This window comes from Candoia aspera, chromosome 3 (genome assembly GCF_035149785.1).
Source record: "Candoia aspera isolate rCanAsp1 chromosome 3, rCanAsp1.hap2, whole genome shotgun sequence".
Classification (NCBI taxonomy): Eukaryota; Metazoa; Chordata; class Lepidosauria; order Squamata; family Boidae; genus Candoia; species Candoia aspera.
This window is the reverse complement of record NC_086155.1, coordinates 22,288,827-22,310,062: the sequence shown is the minus strand read 5'-3', so window position 1 is coordinate 22,310,062 and position 21,236 is coordinate 22,288,827. Positions and strand designations below refer to the sequence as shown.

The 21,236-nt window shown below is 42.3% G+C and overlaps 1 protein-coding gene across 1 annotated transcript in view; it reads right to left on the bottom strand.

Annotated features, from left to right (window-relative positions):
• Positions 1–233: 233 nt before the first annotated feature.
• LOC134494804 (thyrotropin-releasing hormone receptor-like) overlaps positions 234–21,236 on the bottom strand; it is a 40,902-nt gene continuing 19,899 nt past the window's right edge. The window contains exon 2 of the mRNA XM_063300050.1: positions 234–614. Within this exon, the coding sequence (XP_063156120.1) occupies positions 234–614 (381 nt within the window). The remainder of the gene's footprint in view (positions 615–21,236) is intronic.

Here is a 21,236-nt window from a genome sequence, read left to right as displayed (position 1 = left end):
TTGACACAAAGTGAGAGATCCCATTGTACCACATCAAATCTTGATCACAACTAATATTAGTCACAGTTCAGCCCACATTAGCATTTAAGTACAGCAATTCAGATAACTTTATGGAAATATTATATCCAAATGCAGAAAAAAGAATATTAGATCTTTAGCATGCTGATCAAATATTCCTGAAACTATCCACATTGGTGGTTTCTGCAACCATAGTCAGTGATTATGTGCCATGTTTATTTGGAAAGATTACTTTTTCTGGCTATTGGGGGGCAACCATTGAGATCTTCTTGTTCTGTTACATTGTGCTCAGAACTGTCATGAGAATAGTCTTTCATGGTGCTGTAGAAGACAGGGGTATTGTACTGTGTGGCAATTTCAGTTCTCTTCTGCTCACATTTGCACAACTTTCTGAAGGCAGCTCTAAATTTTTGGGACATCAAGTTATAAATAACTGGATTGATAGCACTGTTCAGGTAGATGCAGAGTCTACAGAAGAGGACAAACCAGCTGTTCAGGTAAGGAGGGTCCATGAAGGAGTTGACCACCACTAAGGTGCGGTATGGCATCCATAGAAGGGCAAAGAGGATCACCACCACAGCCAGCATCTTGGTCACCTTTGAGTTACAAAGAGACAAAAAAAAAAGTGATTTTACATCTTCTCTAGCAGTTTCAAGATTTTCTTATTATAGTGGAGGGAAAACAAACACCCATATACAGTAAATGCATACAGGAATAAAACATGAATAAATTAGCTACAACGTTAAGAATGAGTAGAAATAGTGAGTGAACAACATTTGGCTACCATTTTGGAGATCAGAGAAGATCTATCATCTAAAAGGGGGAGAAAATTCTTCCCAAACTATCATAGCTATTGTCCAGAAGGAGTAGTATTAGATCTGCCCACCAGACCTAATGAAAATGGCATGTACAGAAGCAGGTGTGAAGCATTCTATTTCACCTGCTGAACAAAGGCATACATGTTCTTGCATAGGTGAGTACAAAAATTTTCCTCCAATAATTTGGAGGTCAGAGTATTGGCTCTGGCAATGGGGAAAGCTCATCTATGAGATGGATATAAAATGTTAGCAAAAATTGGCATTGGAGAATGGTCTTCCAGTCAAACTATTCCAGGCAAAACAGGTCTTGTGCTGAGATCTCTCTTGAGATCATTATTAAAGATCTGTTGCTTCAGCTCCAGTGAGGCCCTCTCAAGGATGAGCATGGTCAAATTTTGAACAGATAAGTCAAATTTTATATCTGAATCTATACCTTATTGATATGTAATTATCCTGTAAGGTGAGGAAAGTTAGAGAGCTATCGATAAAGACAAATTTGTCAAAAATTGAGGTGCCAAAGCCACGTAAAAGACTCCGTAGAGATTACTCCAGTCTCCAGGTACAATAAAGTATTGGAAAGACACCTAGAGGCTCACAACAAAGTTCTTAAAAATGTAGACTGCACTGCTGCTAGAAAGTTTCAATCATAGGGATTACAAATCTGCATAGTGTTTAACAGATGGCTAATTACATTTCATCTGAAGATCTTCATTGCAGCGGGTGTATAATTGCTACCATTAAAGTTTCAAAATGGCATTTGCAAGTCTGTGGGCCCAGATAGAAATTACTCTTAGTGCTTCTTTCCAGATTGCCAACAACTGAAAGAAAATGCTAAGGTATTTTAATATCTTAATATGTTTAATAGAGAACGCATTAATTTTCCAAGAGTGACGTTAGATGACTGGATGAGTGATGGTAGATGACTTTTTGAGAAAACTGCTACTTTTGTTTTGTCTTAATTAATGATCAGTCATTCCTTTCTACAATAAAAGGCAGAGGGTTAGCAGCATTGGCTGTTCCTTATTTAAAGAAAGGTATTTATGCACGTAAGTGAGATCTCAAATAACAGTGAACTGTTGTATATTCCAGGTTAGTCTTATTTGGAAAAAGGATAATCTGCTCTTTGGTCTGGCAATCTGGGAATAAAAGATTCAATGGCTCACAGGGATTCCATCTTAATGAATTCACTAACAAATGGATGCTAGTTTCATTTGCAAAGATTCTGTATATTAATCCCTTACCTTCTTGACAATTAACCTAACTAATGATCCTCACTGTGAATCTTTCTTGCTGAATTGTACACTGCTGTTAGGAGCATGCCAACATACATATTTTGAGGTTTTGTTTGAATCTCATACCTTTTACCCTCCCCACCCCTTAGTTAGAAAGTCCTTCATCTTACCATGTGCAATCTTCTGAGCTAGAATGCTGTGATATGAAGATATCCTGGTTTTATTTACAGCTTCACAAAAAGACAGACAATGAAATAATTGTCTAGGACTCATTCTCACATCCCCCTAACCATGGTATGCACATGTCCCGGTAACATGTTAATAAATATATGCTATGTTCTAAGGCCTATCAATTAAAACTGACTACATTGATTGATTGTTAGATCCAAATTTGCCCCATCTCTTTGTTCCTCTGGGTTCACACCTGGATTCTCCTCTCAGTAACCAAATCATACATTTGCCAGTTCCAAATATTCTGTTCTTAACACCAACTCTCCCCCTTACTAAATTGCCTAGGTCAGACTGCACCTTCACCTTGAGTCTCAGAAACTCTGGAAAAAAATAATTCTGTAAAATAGCATTTATTTATTGTTACATTTGTATGTCACCCAACTCCCAATGACTCTGAGCAGCTCACAAGTAAGAAACAATCTAAAAAATACAAGGAAAAACAAAAATAGGAAATAAAAGATAGCAAGACCAGTTGAAGCATCCAGGTAGCCTTCGAGGACAGCCCCATATCAAGCCATGAGGTGACCCGAGCATGAAAAACTGTCTGAAGAGTCTCCTAATCAAGGAAAGGATACAACTGGCACACCAGATGAAGCTGTGCAAAGGCCTTCCTGGCCACAGCTGCCACCTGCTCATCGAGCAGGAACTGTGAGTCCAGGAAGACCCCCAGATTGCACACTACTCTTACTGTAAATGGGAAGTGCAATCCCATCCAAGGTCAGAGATGGAATATCCCCAAATCTGGCTGGCCCAAACATCCACAGCCATTCTGTTTTGGTAGGATTGAGTTAGAGATGATTCCTCCCATCCAAACCTGCACAGCCTCCAGGCACTGGGACAGAACCTCAACAGGCTCACCTGGCTATCATCAGTGTGCTGATGATACTGTACCCCAAACTGTGGATGACCTCACCCAGTGGTTCATTGTAGATGTTGAAAAGGAGGGGAGAGAGAGTAGAACCTTGAGGCAACCCACAAAGGAGGGGCTGAGAGAATGACCTCTCCCCCAACCCCAACCAAATTGACTGGAACCAGCTCCAGAGAAAGGAATAGAACCACCATAGAACAGTGCCCCCAATCTCCAGCCCATATAGCTGGCTCAGAAGGATACCATGGTCAATGGTATCAAAAGTCACTGAGAGATCAAGGACCATGAGGATGGATCACCACCTCTATCCCAGTTCTGCTGTAGGTCATCTACAAGCACAACCAAAGCTGTTCAGCACTAAATCCTGGCCTGAAACCAGACTGAAGAAGGAGGGCCCAACACCGCACCATGATGTCCCATCCCATCATCACACACACACCAGGCCCCAAACCCTGGCAGAGGAACCCGTTGAGAAGATGGTTGGTCTGCAGTTGGCGAGAAACCTGAAAGATTACCCCTGAAGGATTATCTAGACCTATTTCATCGGCCAGTGGCAGAGTATATCAGTGACTTCCAGCTGATCACGCTGGACCTCAAATAGAATGAGGAAGCCCTTCTGGACCAGTTCCAGGTAGGACTGGCGGCTGAGATTCTGGATCAGCTGGCCCGCACTGACTGCCCACAGACCCTCCAAGGGCTGATGCACCTCTGCCTGAAGATGGATGGACGCCTACAGCAGAGGAGGGCCCAACGGCGCACCATGATGTCCCATTCCATCGTCACGCACACACCAGCCCCCAAACCCTGGCAGAGGAACCCATGCAGATTGGAGGGGCACGGCCTCATCTCACACTGATTGAAAAAGAACACTGCAGATGGGAGGGCCTTTGTCTGTACTGTGCTGGCTCAGGACACATGGCCATCAGCTGCCCTGCCAAGAAGAAGATGACATCACCAGTGGGAAACGGACTGTGCCCAGACTAAAGGGGCAACTAGGCTGGGTTAGTTTGGCTGCAAGCCAAGCCCATGTGCCTCGTCCCACCCCACTCCAATACCTGGCGGTGCTTGTCCACCTGCAGGTTGCAAATTGCACCACCATTGAGGCTCAAGCTATGGTTGACTCCAGGGCCACAGCCAATTTTATAGACGCCAGGTTTGCACAAAGATGAGACATTCCAGCAGGAGATGAAACCTCCAGTGATCATAGAGAACATCAATGGGTGACCACTCTGATCTGTCCCTGTGGCATCTGCCACCCAACATTTAATCATGCGGATAGGGTCCCATTCAGAATGGATCGAGTTCTATGTTGCTGCCATGCCTCACTTCCCTGTGGTGTTAGGGGTCTAATGGCTCATGACACACGACCCACAGATCAATTGGACCATGGGACAAGTAGCCTTTCCAAGCCTGCTATGTGCTCAGCATGGGCCCCAAACCCTCGCTGCTGGACAACTCCTCAGTGCCACCCCGCAACTTCCTCTGCCATCCCTTGCTCATGGCAACTTTAAAACGTCAAATTAAATTCAAATGAAGCCTAAGTCATTTCAGTTGACTTAGGTTTCATTTGAACCACATCCCACCCAGCCCTACTTGTGTCCCATGCTCTTCATTTACAAGTGAGCAATGGGGCTTCAGTTATACAGCTGAGTGCAAGGATGGGCAACCAGCCCATTGGAATCAGCAGTGCCAACAATTTTGGAACCTTTTTTGGTCTTGGGTTGGTGAGTGGGAGGATTTTAAAAGACCATACAGGTGCCCTAAGCCTTCCAGAGGCTTAAGGCTACCACTCTTATTCTCTAGGACTTAAGGCATCCATTTACCCTTTATCCTTTCTAAGCCTCTCAACAGGGTAAAAAGGAGCAAGAGGTTTAGGCCGATCCCTTCCAGTGATAATATTATATAATTATAGTTGTATAATTGGCCATCAACCTTGCAATCCCCAGGCAGAGCGCAAAGGCTACACTATAATTGTGTTGATTCTATATTGATAGATTATTATTGATATGTCTAATAATTTTGATAATTTTTCATTTATTGTGATGTATTGTATGCATTGCGTGTTATATTGTTATATTGTAACCCATATAGAGTCATTTGATTGAAGCCACTTAGAAGCATTTATAATAAACAAACACATAAAATGCATGTCCACCCCTCAGCTGGAAAGAGTGCCTTAGTCCTGGCTTAGTACATTATGTAAACTAGGATATTTCTGCTCCATATTTCCTGGCAGATAAAACAAGAGCAAAGTCTTAATCAACTCTCCTTTTTACCCCCAGAATCTCCTTGATTTAAATCTAAACCTGTTCTGCCTCTAGTCTGGGGAATTCCAAATCATCAGATATGACTAGCCTAAGACTATGGGCTGCCTCCATGAATAAGCCAGGATTTGAATGAAGATCTTTAGTCTCAATCGAAGCGAATCGATCTTTAGTCTGTCTAATACTAAATTCCTCATTGTCGGAGTTCTGACATGCATATTCAAAGACTCCGGTTTGCTTTATTTTAGCAATGACTTAATTAGAGTTCACAGTGTAAATGGAAACCTCCATGATAGAAACTAAGGAGCCTTGACTCTGCATTGAACCACAGTGCTTTGATAATCTGCTGTTTAGGTTGAGAGACAATCCTTTTCTTGCTCCAAGCTTTCAAGCAAAATATCTGAATATCCTGAATTTCCAAATCTGCAGGTAACAGTTCTGTTGAGCTCCTTTCATCTGCCTTAAACCATAATTCAAGAAGAGAATATGATCTTAAATTAAGAATAGCATCCCGATTGCTCTTTGCATATTCACTTGGAAATAATCTCAGTAAGTTTAATCAAATTTAATCCTTAATGTGTTTTCTTTATAACCCCCAAACTGATTTTCTTCTGCTAAATGTGTTCACACACACACACAAATATTTACACTGAATTTGCCTGTATGATGCACTGACAGTATTGTTTGAACAGCTGAGGGCACTGTTTTGAATGAAACATCTATACAGTAGGGGATAATCACCCATTCAACGACTAGTTTTTTGTAGAGATAACAGTGATTAGGAGCTTTCAGCGCCATGAAATTCATTTTTTTAAAGGTAGGAGGATCCAGCGCATAACTGCTCTGAACAATATTTTACCTCTCTGTCCTTAATACTCCACTGTTCTCAGAGTACTAATGAAATCTTGATATACATATTGTTCAATTCCTGCATTGTATATTTTTAAAACAGTTGGAGTAGAAATTTATTTTATCAAACCAGATCTGAATCCATGCTAAAGACTGGACAGGCTTGAAATGATTTATTTATTTTATTTATCAAATTTTATCACCGCCCATCTCCCTGCCTGGACTCTGGGCAGTTTACAAAAAACAAAATTTAAAATACCATCATAAATACAATAAATGTAACTATAAATATAAATAGATAAAAGATAAAAAATATGGTAAAATCCAGATGGCTAAGTTTGTTCCTCAATCAGTGAGTATCAAGGGCCATTCTAAGGCGCTAGCCATCCCCATGATTGACTATTCCTCTCCCTGCTCCAGACATGCTGACACAACCAGGTTTTTAATTATTTGTGGAAGTCCAGGAGTGAAGGGGCTTGTCTCACCTCTGGGGGAAGGATGTTCCAAAGGGCAGGAGCTACTGCAGAGAAGGCTCGCTTCCTGGACCCCACCAGATGGAATTCTTTTACAGATGGGGTCCGTAACATGCCCTCTCTGCATGACCAGGTGGGACAGGTCGATGTGATGGGGATGAGACAGTCCTTCAGGTAACCTGGCCCTGTGCCATGTAGGGCTTTAAAGGTGACACCTTGAATTGGACCTGGAAGCAAACTGGGAGCCAGTGCAGTTCATGTAGCAAAGGTGTTATATGTGCCACCCTTGGGGCACCTAAAATTGTTTGCGCAAAGGGGTCTAGATAATCCATTTCATCCAGAATCCTCTGGAGCTGCAGCACTACCACTTTCTCAACCACCTTCCCCAAAAAGGGGAGGTGGGAAACTGGACGAAAATTGTCCAGTACAGTGGGGTCCAGCGATGGTTTCTTGAGGAGGGGGCACACCAGCGCTTCCTTAAAGACCGCTGGAAACCCCCCCTCTCTCAAGGATGTGTTTACCATCGCCTGGACCTGCCAAGCTGCCTCCACCAGCCAGGAGGGACGTGGATCTAATTGGCAAGTGGTGGCATTTACAGTCTGGAGGATCCTGTCCACTTCCTTGGGGCCAACAGGATCAAACTGTTCCCAGATAACAGGGTAAGTACATTTCCTGGGCACCTCCACAGACCCTGTCTCATGCTCAGAATCCAACTTGGAATGGATCCGAGCAATTTTATCCTGCAGATGCCCAGAAACTCCTTAGCATCGCCCTGTAGATGGCTACCAAGATGGTTAATGGAAAATAATTTTCTATCATTTTATTAAGAAGGATACCATTAAAAACTTTGCTGAATGCATTCTTGAAAACAAGGTACACTATCCCCACGGTATTCTCCTTATAAGTTACACAGGTAATTCTTTTTTTTTTTTAAGATAAAGTTAATCTATCAGAACCTTTTTGTGGCAAACCCATGCTGGCTGTTTTTAATTGTTGCATTCCTACCCAAATACAAATATTCTCTTCAATAAACTGCTTGAGGATCTTGCCCAATGAAGCTAACAGGTGTGTAATTTCCGTCCTTTTCCCTATTTTTTGAAGTAAAAGAAAACATTTGCTCTCCTCCAGTCTGCTGGGACCTTGCCAGTTTTCCAGGAGTTCTCAGATATTACAGTTAGTGGTTGTGCAATCACCTCTTCCAGTTCTTTCAGTACCCTAGGATATAATTCATCTGCTCCTGGAGAGTTGAATTCACTTAAATTACCTGAAAAAGCCTTTTTATTGTTTGGGGCATTTTCCTGCAAGCCTCACCTCATTCTGAGCTTTAGTTTTCCTCACACTCCTAAAGTTTCTGGCAACTGCTTCTTAGCCTTCTTTGGTTATATGCCTCTCCTTCCATTTCCTATACATGTCGCTTTTCAGGATTTTAAAGAGCTCTCTGTTGCAGAATGCTGGGAAAGCCTTTAGCCCAGGAGAGGTCAAAAAAGTCACACACCAAGCATTTCTATAAAAATAATTTATTTACAGAAAACAAAAACAAAAGCAAAACATTTAAAGGACCTAGCTCCCTTTTTGGAGCAGCCTTGCTGAGCTACATTTCCAGCAGAGAGAAAAAGAAGAAGTGAGAAGACAAGTCCGAGCAGGTCCTCCCCCCAGGCTATTTTGCATGAAGCACGTGAGAGGAGACAATCAAATGCAACCCCTTCACCTGGCCAAATGATTAGGTATAAAAGTAGCTTAATCTGTTAGTAGGGAAACCTTAACACTCCCCTTTTTACACTACAGATTAAGATGCAAACCAATCTTCTCTGACTTTATATGTCTTTCCATTCACATTACCATTATCTCCTTTGGTTTAACAGAAAGTTACCATTTTTCTTCCTGTGTTTTTCCAAACCTAGGTAATTGGTCACAACTCCAAGGCTTTTTAATATGAAATGGCTTTTTATGCAGGCTTCAAAATCAAGCCTTTGTTTTTCTGTTGATGTGAATAGCAGCAAATCATCAACATAAATGCACAGATACATACAGCCTTGTTTGTCCTTCCTCATATATACACAGGGATCTGCTTTTCCTTTTTCAAAACCAAAATTCTGCAGTTTTTCATCTACTTTTTGGTTCCAGGATCTAGCAGCTTGTTTTAACCCATAGATTGACTTCTGCAGTTCACAGACTAGATTCTCCCCTTTTTCATAGCCAGGGGGTTGCTGCATGTATAATCTGTGGTCTAAATCACCATAGAGAAATGCAGTTTGAATGTCATAGTGGTTAACTGACATTCCCTTGAGTGCAGCAACTTTTAACAGTAATCTAATTGATTCACCTTTAGTAACTGGTGCAAAAGTCTTGTCAAAGTCTAAATCTTTCCTTTGAGTGAACCCTTTTTCAACCAACCTTGCTTTATATTTTTGGATTTTGCCATCAGCATCCCTTTTCAGTTTGAAAACCCACCTACAACCCAGACAGCGTTCATTGGGAGGTAGATTTACCAGTTTCCATGTTTTATTTTCTTTCAAGGATGCTAATTCCTGTTGCATGGCAGAATGCCAATTTTGTGCAATCTCAGGTGGTAAAGCATTCACTTGTTCTAAAGACTCAGGTTCTGTGAATATGTGAAAAGCCTTTACTGTTTCAGCCTGAAAACGTGATGGAGGAACGCCTTTATTACTCCTCTGAGATCTGCGAGGTAATACAGGGCTTAAATTTTGACTCCTATCACTTTCCTGAGAAGCATCTATCTCATCAGACAGATCTTCAGTTTGCTTTTCTGGTTTAATGTCCTCATCAGGCAAAAGATCACCATCAGCAAGTCCTTGCTGTTCTCTTGTGGTGGTCAGTTCAACTGGAGAGCTAGAATTTAATCTCCCCCAGTTTTGTTCAGCAAAAGAAGCGCTTTTGCTAATTATTAATTTCTCTCCCATTATGAACCTGTAGCTCCTCTGGCTTTGTTCATAGCCAACAAAGATGGCTTTCTTTGTTGTGGGGCCTCCTTTCCTTCTCTGCTGTTTTGGAATGTGAACCCATGCAGTGCTACCAAACACTCTAAGATGGCTTACTTTTGGTTTCACACCATAAAACAAATGGAATGGAGTGTCCTGAATCATAGAGTTATACAACCTGTTCTGAACATAACAAGCAGTCGATAAAGCTTCTCCCCAGAACTTAAAACATAATCGTGAATCTTTTAACATGCATTCCATCGCATTTTGCAAGGTTCTGCCCTTTCTTTCAGCAACACCATTTTGCTGAGGGGTGTACGGGTTAGAAAGAATTTGTTCTATCCCTTTTTCCACTAGGAACCTTCTGAATTTGTGAGAAAGGTATTCTCCTCCTCTATCACATTGGAGTGCAGATACAGGCCTAGGGAATTTTCCATTTGCCCATGTCACAAAACTTTTAAATTTCTCAAATGCCTCATCTTTATGTTTTAAGATGTAGATAAATGTGTATCTTGAGAAATCATCAATGATGGTCATTGCATACCTTGCTTGTCCAAGACTTGGAGCAAAAGGACCAATAATATCAGAGTGTACAATTTCCAAAGGTCTAGTTGTAACTCTGTCACTGTGCTTACTCACAGGAGCTTTTAGTGTTTTGCATTCTTTGCAAACTACACAATCTAAGTATTTAGCACAGGGTTTTATCTTTAGGTCAGCACACAGCTGTGGCATTTGTGCTATATACTTGTAATTAGCATGACCAAGTCTCCTGTGCATCAGGTGTACACATTGGTCATGATATGGTGTGTTGCCAACTGCAGCCTTGCAGCTTGGCTTCCTTGCATTTTGCACAATGTACAAGGAGTCTTTTAACATACCAGTAGCACACAATTTCCCATTTTTACGTATCTCACAACCATTTTTCTTAAATGTTATGATATACCCTGTTGCAGCCAATTGTGCCACAGATAAAAGGTTTGATTGTAAATTTGGCACATACAACACACCTTTTACAGTTTCTCCTAAGCAGGATAAATACAAGTCACCTTGTCCCATAATTTTGGTGACAGACCCATCAGCCAAAGATACACTTTGTCTTTCAGTTTTAGACAGTGACACAAAAGAGCTTTTACAATTACATAAATGACAACTGGCCCCAGAATCTAACACCCATACATCAGAATTACCCTTCTCAGCAACCTGTGCAATTTGGGTTGTCTGAAGAGCCTTCTTCTGTGTTGCCCTTGTGTTCTTCTGCTCTGTCTTTCTACTCTTGGGTCTCATGGCACAGTCTCTTTGCAAATGTCCAGCTGAACCACAAGTGAAGCATCGCTGGCTGGCTAGTGCTGTGGCCTCAGGTTCCTTTCCCTTCTTTTCCCTCATTTTCTGGTATTGCAGCTTTCCAGAAGAGATGGGGGGGATCTTTCCTCTCTCTTCTCCCATTCAGCGAGTAAGCGCTGTGTAACATACGATGGGGTGAGGTCTGCTTCAGGCATAGCCTCCAGGGTACAAATCAGCGTGTCCCACGTTTCATTTAGTGAGGACAGGAGGATATAGGATTTTGTGAGAGGTGTAAATTCCATTCCTCTCTCCTGCAACTCAACATACAGCTGCTGAATAAAATGCAGGTGCTCAGGAAGGCTATCTCCTTCTGCAAGGTAGGCTCTGTACAGCTTTTTCGTCAGAGTAACTTTACTCCCTGCTGTTGCCTTTACATATAAGTCTCTCAAAGCGTCCCAAAGTTGCTTTGCAGACTGCATGCCTCGCACGTGGACTAGCTGATTGTCCTCAACTCCCAAGATAATGGTGGCTCTAGCCCGCTCATCCTGTCTCAGCCATTCAGCATTGGGATTTTGGGGGGATTGCTCACCAATTGGCAGCCAAAGATCCTCTCTGCGAAGATACATTTCCATCTTCAGGGCCCAATTCAAATAGTTGGTCTCTGATAGGCGCTCCAGAGGCATCGCTGAGGGCTGGGAGGTAGCCATGGCTTCTTCCTTCTTTTGCAAGTCACCTCAGCTAGCTTCTAAGTCCTGCAGACCGGCAGTTGCTGGAAAATCTCCAGGTGGCTCCAAAGAAAATCTTCACAGGTCTTTGCTACCTGCCTTTAAATTGTGCATGAGGTGTGGAGCTGACCTCTCTTTTCTCTCTGGGTTTTACTGCGTTGTTTACTGGGCCCATAACCTGTTGCAGAATGCTGGGAAAGCCTTTAGCCCAGGAGAGGTCAAAAAAGTCACACACCAAGCATTTCTATAAAAATAATTTATTTACAGAAAACAAAAACAAAAGCAAAACATTTAAAGGACCTAGCTCCCTTTTTGGAGCAGCCTTGCTGAGCTACATTTCCAGCAGAGAGAAAAAGAAGAAGTGAGAAGACAAGTCCGGGCAGGTCCTCCCCCCAGGCTATTTTGCATGAAGCACGTGAGAGGAGACAATCAAATGCAACCCCTTCACCTGGCCAAATGATTAGGTATAAAAGTAGCTTAATCTGTTAGTAGGGAAACCTTAACACTCTCTATATATCCACACTTTAGATGTCTCCCATTCTTCCTTCTCCTAAGAATTGTTTGTGAGTGGGCCTTTGGTATCTTATTTTGCAAAATTTCCCAACTTTCATGGATCTTTTTCTGTATCAGGATTCCAAGCTATTGGATCTGAACTATTTTCCATCTCAGCTCATCAAAACCCACTCTTCTGAAAGCCAGTATGTCTCCAACTCTTCTCTATTCCTTTTCTCCTTAATATTATAAACTCAAGATAATATGGTCACTGTCCCTCAAGGTTCCTCTCACTTTCACTTCTTCAACCAATTCCTCCTGGTCAATAAGGACTGGGTCCAGGATAGGAGACCCCTAATTCCTTCTTTCACTTTCCAACAAATGTAACTGTCCACAAGAGAGGACAACAATTTGTTATACTTCCAACTGAATGCTCAAATATTATTACTTGAATAGGGCTAGCAAAGGTTAGGATTTTATACACATGAACCATAGTGGTCAGGTCCTCCTATTCCCAAGTAAGGCTGCAACTGGCACACCAGCCTCAGCTGGGCAAAGCCCCCACCAGCCACCTCCTTCCACGAATCCAGGAGGACCTCTAAGTCTTAGACCTGCTTCTTCAGGGACAGTGCAACCCCATCCAGAGACATCAGAGGGACATAGAGGAGATGGTGGGAGGAGATGGGTGGTGACAAATTTGATAAATAAATAAATAGAGGAGCCTGAATGTACAAAGAGCTGGAAATAACTGAATGATTGAATAACACATATATCTATTTCTGTTCCTAAAGTGGGAGAGTTAGAAGGACAGATGATCTTGGATACTGTCAATATATACCTAGGCGCACTTAAAATACTCAGAGAACTCAGCTGTGCTTACTGCTAGGTATAGAATTGCAGCTTTACTTTATCTGCAATACTTGTTTTAACATGGTGGGGGGCTTGGAGATGTTAAAATAAACGGAGTTTCTTGCTAACCAGCAGGGTATTTATTGCAGACAAGATAATGTTGTTAAGAATAGAGATAAGGCTAATGATATTTTGAAGGAAACATGAATATATTTTCAATTTTCAGTACATATTTGATATCTTCCATTGTTTTTTATTTTTCTTTTCAATATAATAATTATCTCTTATTTTGCATCTGTCTTTCTAATTCTCCCACTTTAGACACAGAAACAGATATATGTGTTATTCAATCATTCAGTTATTTCCAGCTCTTCGTACGTTCAGGCTCCTCTATGTCCCTCTGATATCTCTGGATAGGGTTGCACCCCAGGCTCAAAGACTACTGCAATATGCTCTATGTGGAGCTGCCTTTAAAGACCACCTGGAAACTTCAGTTCAAGCAAAATCCAGTGGCCCAGGCGCTCACGGGTACTTGTCAGCAGACACATAATACACCTATTTTGCAGGCCCTGCATTGCCTTCCTATTAGCTTCCAGCTGCAATTTAAAGTGCTGCTTTTAATCTATAAAGCCCTTTTATGGCTTGGCACTGGGTGACCCTCAGGACTGCATCTGTCCACACTTTAATTTCTTTTTAAGTGCTTCCAATGAACAGTTCTTGTTTTAACACATCAAGTCTTGAGTATTGGTCTCCTTGCAGTCCAAAGTTTTTTCAACCATTTGCTCCAGCATTACAGTTCAAAGACTTCAGTTTTTCTTCATCCAGCATTATTCTCTCTCTCCTTGTATAGAGAGAACAGCAAATCTACATCCATTTTTGCCATCTACTTTAGAACTTCATTTTTCCCCCCTTCTTTTTCTGGCCTTGCTGTCTTAACAGTCAGGGAGAATCAATATTTCAGTACCCAAGTCAGGTAGGTCCCACATCTGGATTAGGGAGTCTTGTGCTCAGGGTTCCACAGCTGGTTACCCTCCAGGGGTGTCTGCAGGAAGGAGGTGAAAAAATGGGGGCCACCACTATGCGAGCTGATCTCTCCCACTTTTTTTAAAAAAATCACTGCCACACATGTAAAAAGGGACAGGGCTTCAGCTGCCAGACTGTGGCTGCTATCCTGATTTTTTTGACCTCCCTGTGGATACCCATTATCCCCCCACCCCCGCTGCAAAAAAACAACAAACAGAAGCACACCAAGTATACTTTCTGCAAACTATGAATAACATCAGATGTAGGTTGGCCTTCAGCCACACAGGAAGACAAAGAATAACAGACAGTCCTGCATGGACAGAGAGAATTTGGCTGTTCTGCTGCAGTCCTCAACCAGAAATCTATTTTAAAACTCTTTAGTTGATTTCAATCTCAAAGATTGAAAGTATTCCAATGGTGATACTCTGAAACAGCTTCTTGGGAATCTAGCCCTCCTCTGGCTATTGAGCAATTTTTCTTTTGAGCATTTGGAAAGTATTCCTCTTTGCCTACTGAACTGATGGAGAAGGGGGTTTCATTTTGTTGCTTATTGCTGACTGAGAATGTTGCTTCTCATTCTTTTGAGAATGCCAAGAGGCTGAATGGGGTGGGGGGGAAAACACAGCAATCAAATGAAATCTGCAGTGAGCAGCAGTATTGCATCACACTTTTAGAGTGAGCATTAAAGGCTGTTTGAACTACTGTAATTCTCCCAATGTTCAGTATATTCAGGAGTAAAACAGAACAAAGCCAGTTCAGCTTGTGAGAGGGAAGTAGACTACAATTTTCAGCCAGAATGAAAGCAGTTTCAAAGAGAGAGAACTTCCTATGGGATACACCAGCTAGTGCCTGCAAGATACAGTATATTGGACCAATTACGCCCAGAATTTCAAGTGTTTGGGCTTGCTGGCTGGGAGGTCTGGGAATTGCAGCCAAATACATCTGGAGAGCAGCAGATTGCCAATGGCTGGAGTACACACTTTTTTGTCCAGTACCATCTCAACCAGGGGTGTCAGCAAAGTGTCATCAAAAAAGTCACGGTGTGATCAAAGCTCCTCCTGTTTCAACATCACAGCACATCACATTACTGTGGCTACCGTCCTGCTTTTTTATTTAACCGTCTTTTTTAAAAAAATGTCCTAAACTCCATAGATGAAATAATATCCACCAGCATTGGACATTGATTACTCAATAAAGGGAATCAGTGAAAGGAGAGATACTGCAATGGTTCAGGTGGAAGTCTAGGGATGAATTAGAGGCATTTCTTTATAGGAGACATTAGGCTAAATGTCATGGAAGCCATAGGAAAAATATTATCCCTCTAAACTTCCAAGCAGGTAGCCTTTTTTGATTTTTAGCAGAAGAGTATTATAGCATCTGAAAGATGAGCAAATTCATTCCTAATTTTTAAGGTGCCATAATGGTTAAACCTCTGAGCTGCTGAGCTTGCCGATCGGAAGGTCGGCGGTTCAAATCCGTGTGACGGGGTGAGCTCCCGTTGCTAGTCCCAGCTCCTGCCAACCTAGCAGTTCGAAAACATGCCAATGTGAGTAGATTAATAGGTACCGCTTCGGCGGGCAGGTAACGGCGTTCCATGTAGTCATGCCGGCCACAGGACCACGGAGGAAGTGTCTACGGACAAACGCCGGCTCTTCGGCTTTGAAACGGAGATGAGCACCGCCCCCTAGAGTTGGACACGAATGGACTTAATGTCAAGGGAAACCTTTACCTTTACCTTAACCTACTTTTTACCTACTTAAGTGTTCTTCATGGGGTCCATCACCTAGAAGAGAATATGAATAGCCCTATTCATATACTGAAGTGGTACATCAGTGATGATTAGCTGAGAGAGTATGCCTGCTTAACTTACATCAGAGCTAGGCCATCTTTTGACTATCATATATATTGAACTTCAGTCAGACCCCGCCCACATAGCAAATGGCATTGTAATCCAAATCATATCAAGAGATTGACCTCTGACTTATATTACATAAATAGTGAAAAGGAAGACAGTCTCAACTTACTCAGTTTGGACTAGATAAGGACTGACACTGGAACAGGCTAAGTACATAGCCATAAAATGAAGGATTCCTTTGAATCAAGCCCGGTTCTTGGTTACTAGTTTTCTTAGCAACCATGTGGGAATAATTTGCCTCTGTTTTCTTTCAAGCAGGAAGGTCTGCAGGGAGGGGGCCAAAAAAATCAAGATGTAAGCCACAACCATGTGATCAAAGTCCTGCCCCTTTACTGTATGGAGAAAGAGTAACAGCTTGTTCTCAGCCTCTGTTCTTGTAATTTTATTTTTCTTTCATCTTCTTCCTGAAAAGCCTTCTGCTTTTTAAAATCCCATTTTTGTGTGGTGCAGTGATTATCGTACTGGGCTAGGGACTGAAAGACTGAGATTCAAATCCCAGCACAAGGTCACTGTCTTTCAGCCTAAGCTACCTAGTAAGGATTTAACGGAGAGAAAATGAGTGATAATCACATCTATGTTCTTCTAGGATGAAAAGTAGCATAGGTACTTTAAAAAAGATCATTATGTCATCATTAACAGCAGTAAAAACAACAACAAAGAACAGATTTCACACATGCTATATATAAAAGCAAAAAAAGTAAAGAATTTGGAAATGAAAAAAGGGCCATTTTTGAAAGTTACAAAAGTTTCTGCATGCTAGCACTCTGGATTGATGATCAAAGAAATTTTTTCCTTTTTTTCCCCCAGTTTCTGAGAGGAGAAGCTATAAATGTAACCATGGTTATGAATAATAAGTTTGTGTTCAAATATTGAAGGTTATAAAAATTCTGAATGCTTGGTTTACAGCTACATTTTTTTTCAACACTGAAAATATAATATTCTAATCTCTAGCTGAGAACTAAAGGCATTTTTAAAGGATAGTTTCAAAGTGAAAAAAAAATTGGCCTTCCCTCTTAACTACTAGTAAGAGTACAGTGATTAAATTAAGTGTTTCCAATAAATAATAAGATTATAAACAATCTATACATTTCTACTTCAGCAACGGATTGTTACCTTGTTGTGGTGCTGGAGCTTGAGCACCTCAATGATGCCATGAGCTAAACCGTGAAGGGGCACCCAAGACGGGAAGGTCATGACAGAGAGGTCAGACTAAATGCAATCCCTGGGGAAGGTAATGGCAACCCACCCCAGTATTCTTGCCATGAAAACTAAATGGATCAGTACAACCAGAGATATGCCGGTATACCATCGGAAGATGAGACCCCCAGGTCAGAAGATGGTCAAAATGCTACTGGGGAGGAACAGAGGATGAGTTCAACTAGCCCCAGACGTGATGACGCAGCTAGCTCAAAGCCGAAAGGACGGCTAGCGGCCGACGGTGCTGGTGGTGAACGGCGAATCCGATGTTCTAAGGATCAACACACCATTGGAACCTGGAATGTAAGATCTATGAGCCAGGGCAAATTGGATGTGGTTATTGGTGAGATGTCAAGATTAAAGATAGACATTCTGGGCGTCAGTGAACTGAAATGGACTGGAATGGGCCACTTCACATCAAATGACCACCAGGTCTACTACTGTGGACAAGAGGACCACAGAAGAAATGGAGTAGCCTTCATAATTAATAGTAAAGTGGCTAAAGCAGTGCTTGGATACAATCCAAAAAATGATAGAATGATCTCAATTCAAATTCAGGGCAAGCCATCTAACATCACAGTGATCCAAATATATGCTCCAACCACAGATGCTGAAGAAGCTGAAGTAGAGCAGTTCTGTGAGGATCTGCAGCACCTACTGGACAACACACCTAAAAGAGATGTTATTTTCATCACGGGAGACTGGAATGCTAAGGTGGGCAGTCAAATGACCCCTGGAATTACAGGTAAGCATGGCCTGGGAGAACAAAACGAAGCAGGACATAGGCTGATAGAATTTTGCCAAGACAACTCACTCTGCATAACAAACACTCCCTTCCAACAACCTAAGAGACGGCTTTATACGTGGACTTCCCCAGATGGACAACACCGAAATCAGATTGACTACATCCTTTGCAGCCAAAGGTGGCGGACATCTATACAGTCGGTAAAAACAAGACCTGGAGCTGACTGTAGTTCAGATCACGAACTTTTTCTTGCACAATTTAGGATCAGACTAAAGAGATTAGGGAAGACCCACAGATCAGCTAGATATCAGCTCACTGATATTCCTAAGGAATATGCAGTGGAGGTGAGGAATCGATTTAAGGGACGGGACTTAGTAGATAGGGTCCCGGAAGAACTATGGACAGAAGTTCGCAACATTGTTCAGGAGGTGGCAACAAAACACATCCCAAAGAAAGAGAAAACCAAGAAGGCAAAATGGCTGTCTGCTGAGACACTAGAAGTAGCCCAAGAAAGAAGGAAAGCAAAAGGCAACAGTGATAGGGGGAGATATGCCCAATTAAATGCAAAATTCCAGAGGTTAGCCAGAAGAGATAAGGAATTATTCTTAAACAATCAATGCGCGGAAGTGGAAGAAGACAATAGAATAGGAAGGACAAGAGACCTCTTCCAGAAAATTAGAAACATTGGAGGTAAATTCCAGGCCAAAATGGGTATGATCAAAAACAAAGATGGCAAGGACCTAACAGAAGAAGAAGAGATCAAGAAAAGGTGGCAAGAATATACAGAAGACCTGTATAGGAAGGATAACAATATCGGGGATAGCTTTGACGGTGTGGTCAGTGAGCTAGAGCCAGACATCCTGAAGAGTGAGGTTGAATGGGCCTTAAGAAGCATTGCTAATAACAAGGCAGCAGGAGACGACGGCATCCCAGCTGAACTGTTCAAAATCTTGCGAGATGATGCTGTCAAGGTAATGCGTGCTATATGCCAGCAAATTTGGAAAACACAAGAATGGCCATCCGATTGGAAAAACTCAACTTATATCCCCATACCAAAAAAGGGAAACGCTAAAGAATGTTCAAACTATCGAACAGCGGCACTCATTTCACATGCCAGTAAGGTAATGCTCAAGATCCTGCAAGGTAGACTTCAGCAGTTCATGGAGCGAGAATTGCCAGATGTACAAGCTGGGTTTAGAAAAGGCAGAGGAACTAGAGACCAAATTGCCAATATCTGCTGGATAATGGAAAAAGCCAGGGAGTTTCAGAAAAACATCTATTTCTGTTTTATTGACTATTCTAAAGCCTTTGACTGTGTGGACCATAACAAATTGTGGCAAGTTCTTAGCGGTATGGGGATACCAAGTCATCTTGTATGCCTCCTGAGAAATCTGTATAACGACCAAGTAGCAACAGTAAGAACAGACCACGGAACAACGGACTGATTTAAGATTGGGAAAGGAGTACAGCAGGGCTGCATACTCTCACCCTACCTATTCAACTTGTACGCAGAACACATCATGCGACATGCTGGGCTTGAGGAATCCAAGGCTGGAGTTAAAATCGCTGGAGGAAACATTAACAATCTCAGATATGCAGATGATACCACTTTGATGGGTGAAAGCGAAGAGGAACTGAGGAGCCTTATGATGAAGGTGAAAGAAGCAAGTGCAAAAGCTGGCTTGCAGCTAAACCTGAAAAAAACCAAGATTATGGCAACCAGCTTGATTGATAACTGGCAAATAGAGGGAGAAAACATGGAGGCAGTGAAAGACTTTGTATTTCTAGGTGCGAAGATTACTGCAGATGCTGACTGCAGTCAGGAAATCAGAAGTCGCTTAATCCTTGGGAGAAGAGCAATGACCAATCTCGATAAAATAGTTAAGAGCAGAGACATCACGCTGACAACAAAAGTCCGCATAGTTAAAGCAATGGTGTTCCCCTTAGTAACATATGGCTGCGAGAGCTGGACCATAAGGAAGGCTGAGAGAAGGAAGATCGATGCTTTTGAACTGTGGTGTTGGAGGAAAATTCTGAGAGTGCCTTGGACTGCAAGAAGATCAATCCAGTCCATCCTCCGGGAATTAAAGCCAGACTGCTCACTTGAGGGAACGATATTAAAGGCAAAACTGAAATACTTTGGCCACATAATGAGAAGACAGGACACCCTGGAGAAGATGCTGATGCTAGGGAGAGTGGAGGGCAAAAGGAAGAGGGGCCGACCAAGGGCAAGGTGGATGGATGATATTCTAGAGGTGACGGACCCGTCCCTGGGGGAGCTGGGGGTGTTGACGACCGACAGGAAGCTCTGCCGTGGGCTGGTCCCTTTAGTCACGAAGAGTCAGGAACGACTAAACGAATAAACAACAAGCAATTCTATCAAGAGCCATCATCACTTCTGTGTTCTAGAGGTCAGTGAGACTGCCAACAGCGCTGTCATGATTTCTGAGAAACTCTCCCAGCACCATTTGGAAACCAGCTGAATCTTTCAGGTATCTATGGTAGACGGTTCAAATTGAAAAATACGCAAGAAGAACTGGTATCAGGCCACTGTGATATGTTAACTGAGCACCTTGTGGATAAAATCAGGAGGTGCTAACAAGAGCCACTGATGGCCTTGTTAGCTCATTGTGGTAATTACTAGCACTGGTAACCCCATGGCTCCCTATAAGTGACAAAGGAATAATTGCTAACTTCTCCAACAACAGATTATGTCACAACCGCTCTAAGAGATAAACATATCTAAGTTTGGCCTTGTGCGCTGGGCCCATGATGAACAACCCATAATTGTCATGACTGTCATTAAATCCAACCCTCCTCAGATCCCATTCCCAGGGATGGAAGGTTGAAATCCTTTAATATCATCAGCCTGGTTGTATCCACCACTAACTCCAAGATAAAATCAAGCAGCTTGGACAGGAATACCATTGTGCATTTGGGAGGACACTGCAACAGAAGCACCCTTAGTTTGTCCCTCTGGCCCAATGGCACAAATAAGGTTTCACATCCACATACAGCAGAGCTTCTGGTAACCTTCAGGGTCTCCTGATGGACATGTCATATTTACCCCCTCAGACCCTGGGACTGATCTTAATACACTATACAAAATCCAGGTGAGCATAACTCAGTCAAAGTCACCCTCTTGTCCTCAGCCACCCAGGTTTCAGTGATGCATGCCTGATCTGCTTGAGTGGATTATGTGGTTTCATTATAGCTAGCTCTGACATTTAGGAGCATCAGTCAGAGACCAAAGTTTCCAAAAACCCAGCTACTTGGCTGTCAAGGTGAGATCAATGGCCCTGAAGAGAGGATTGACC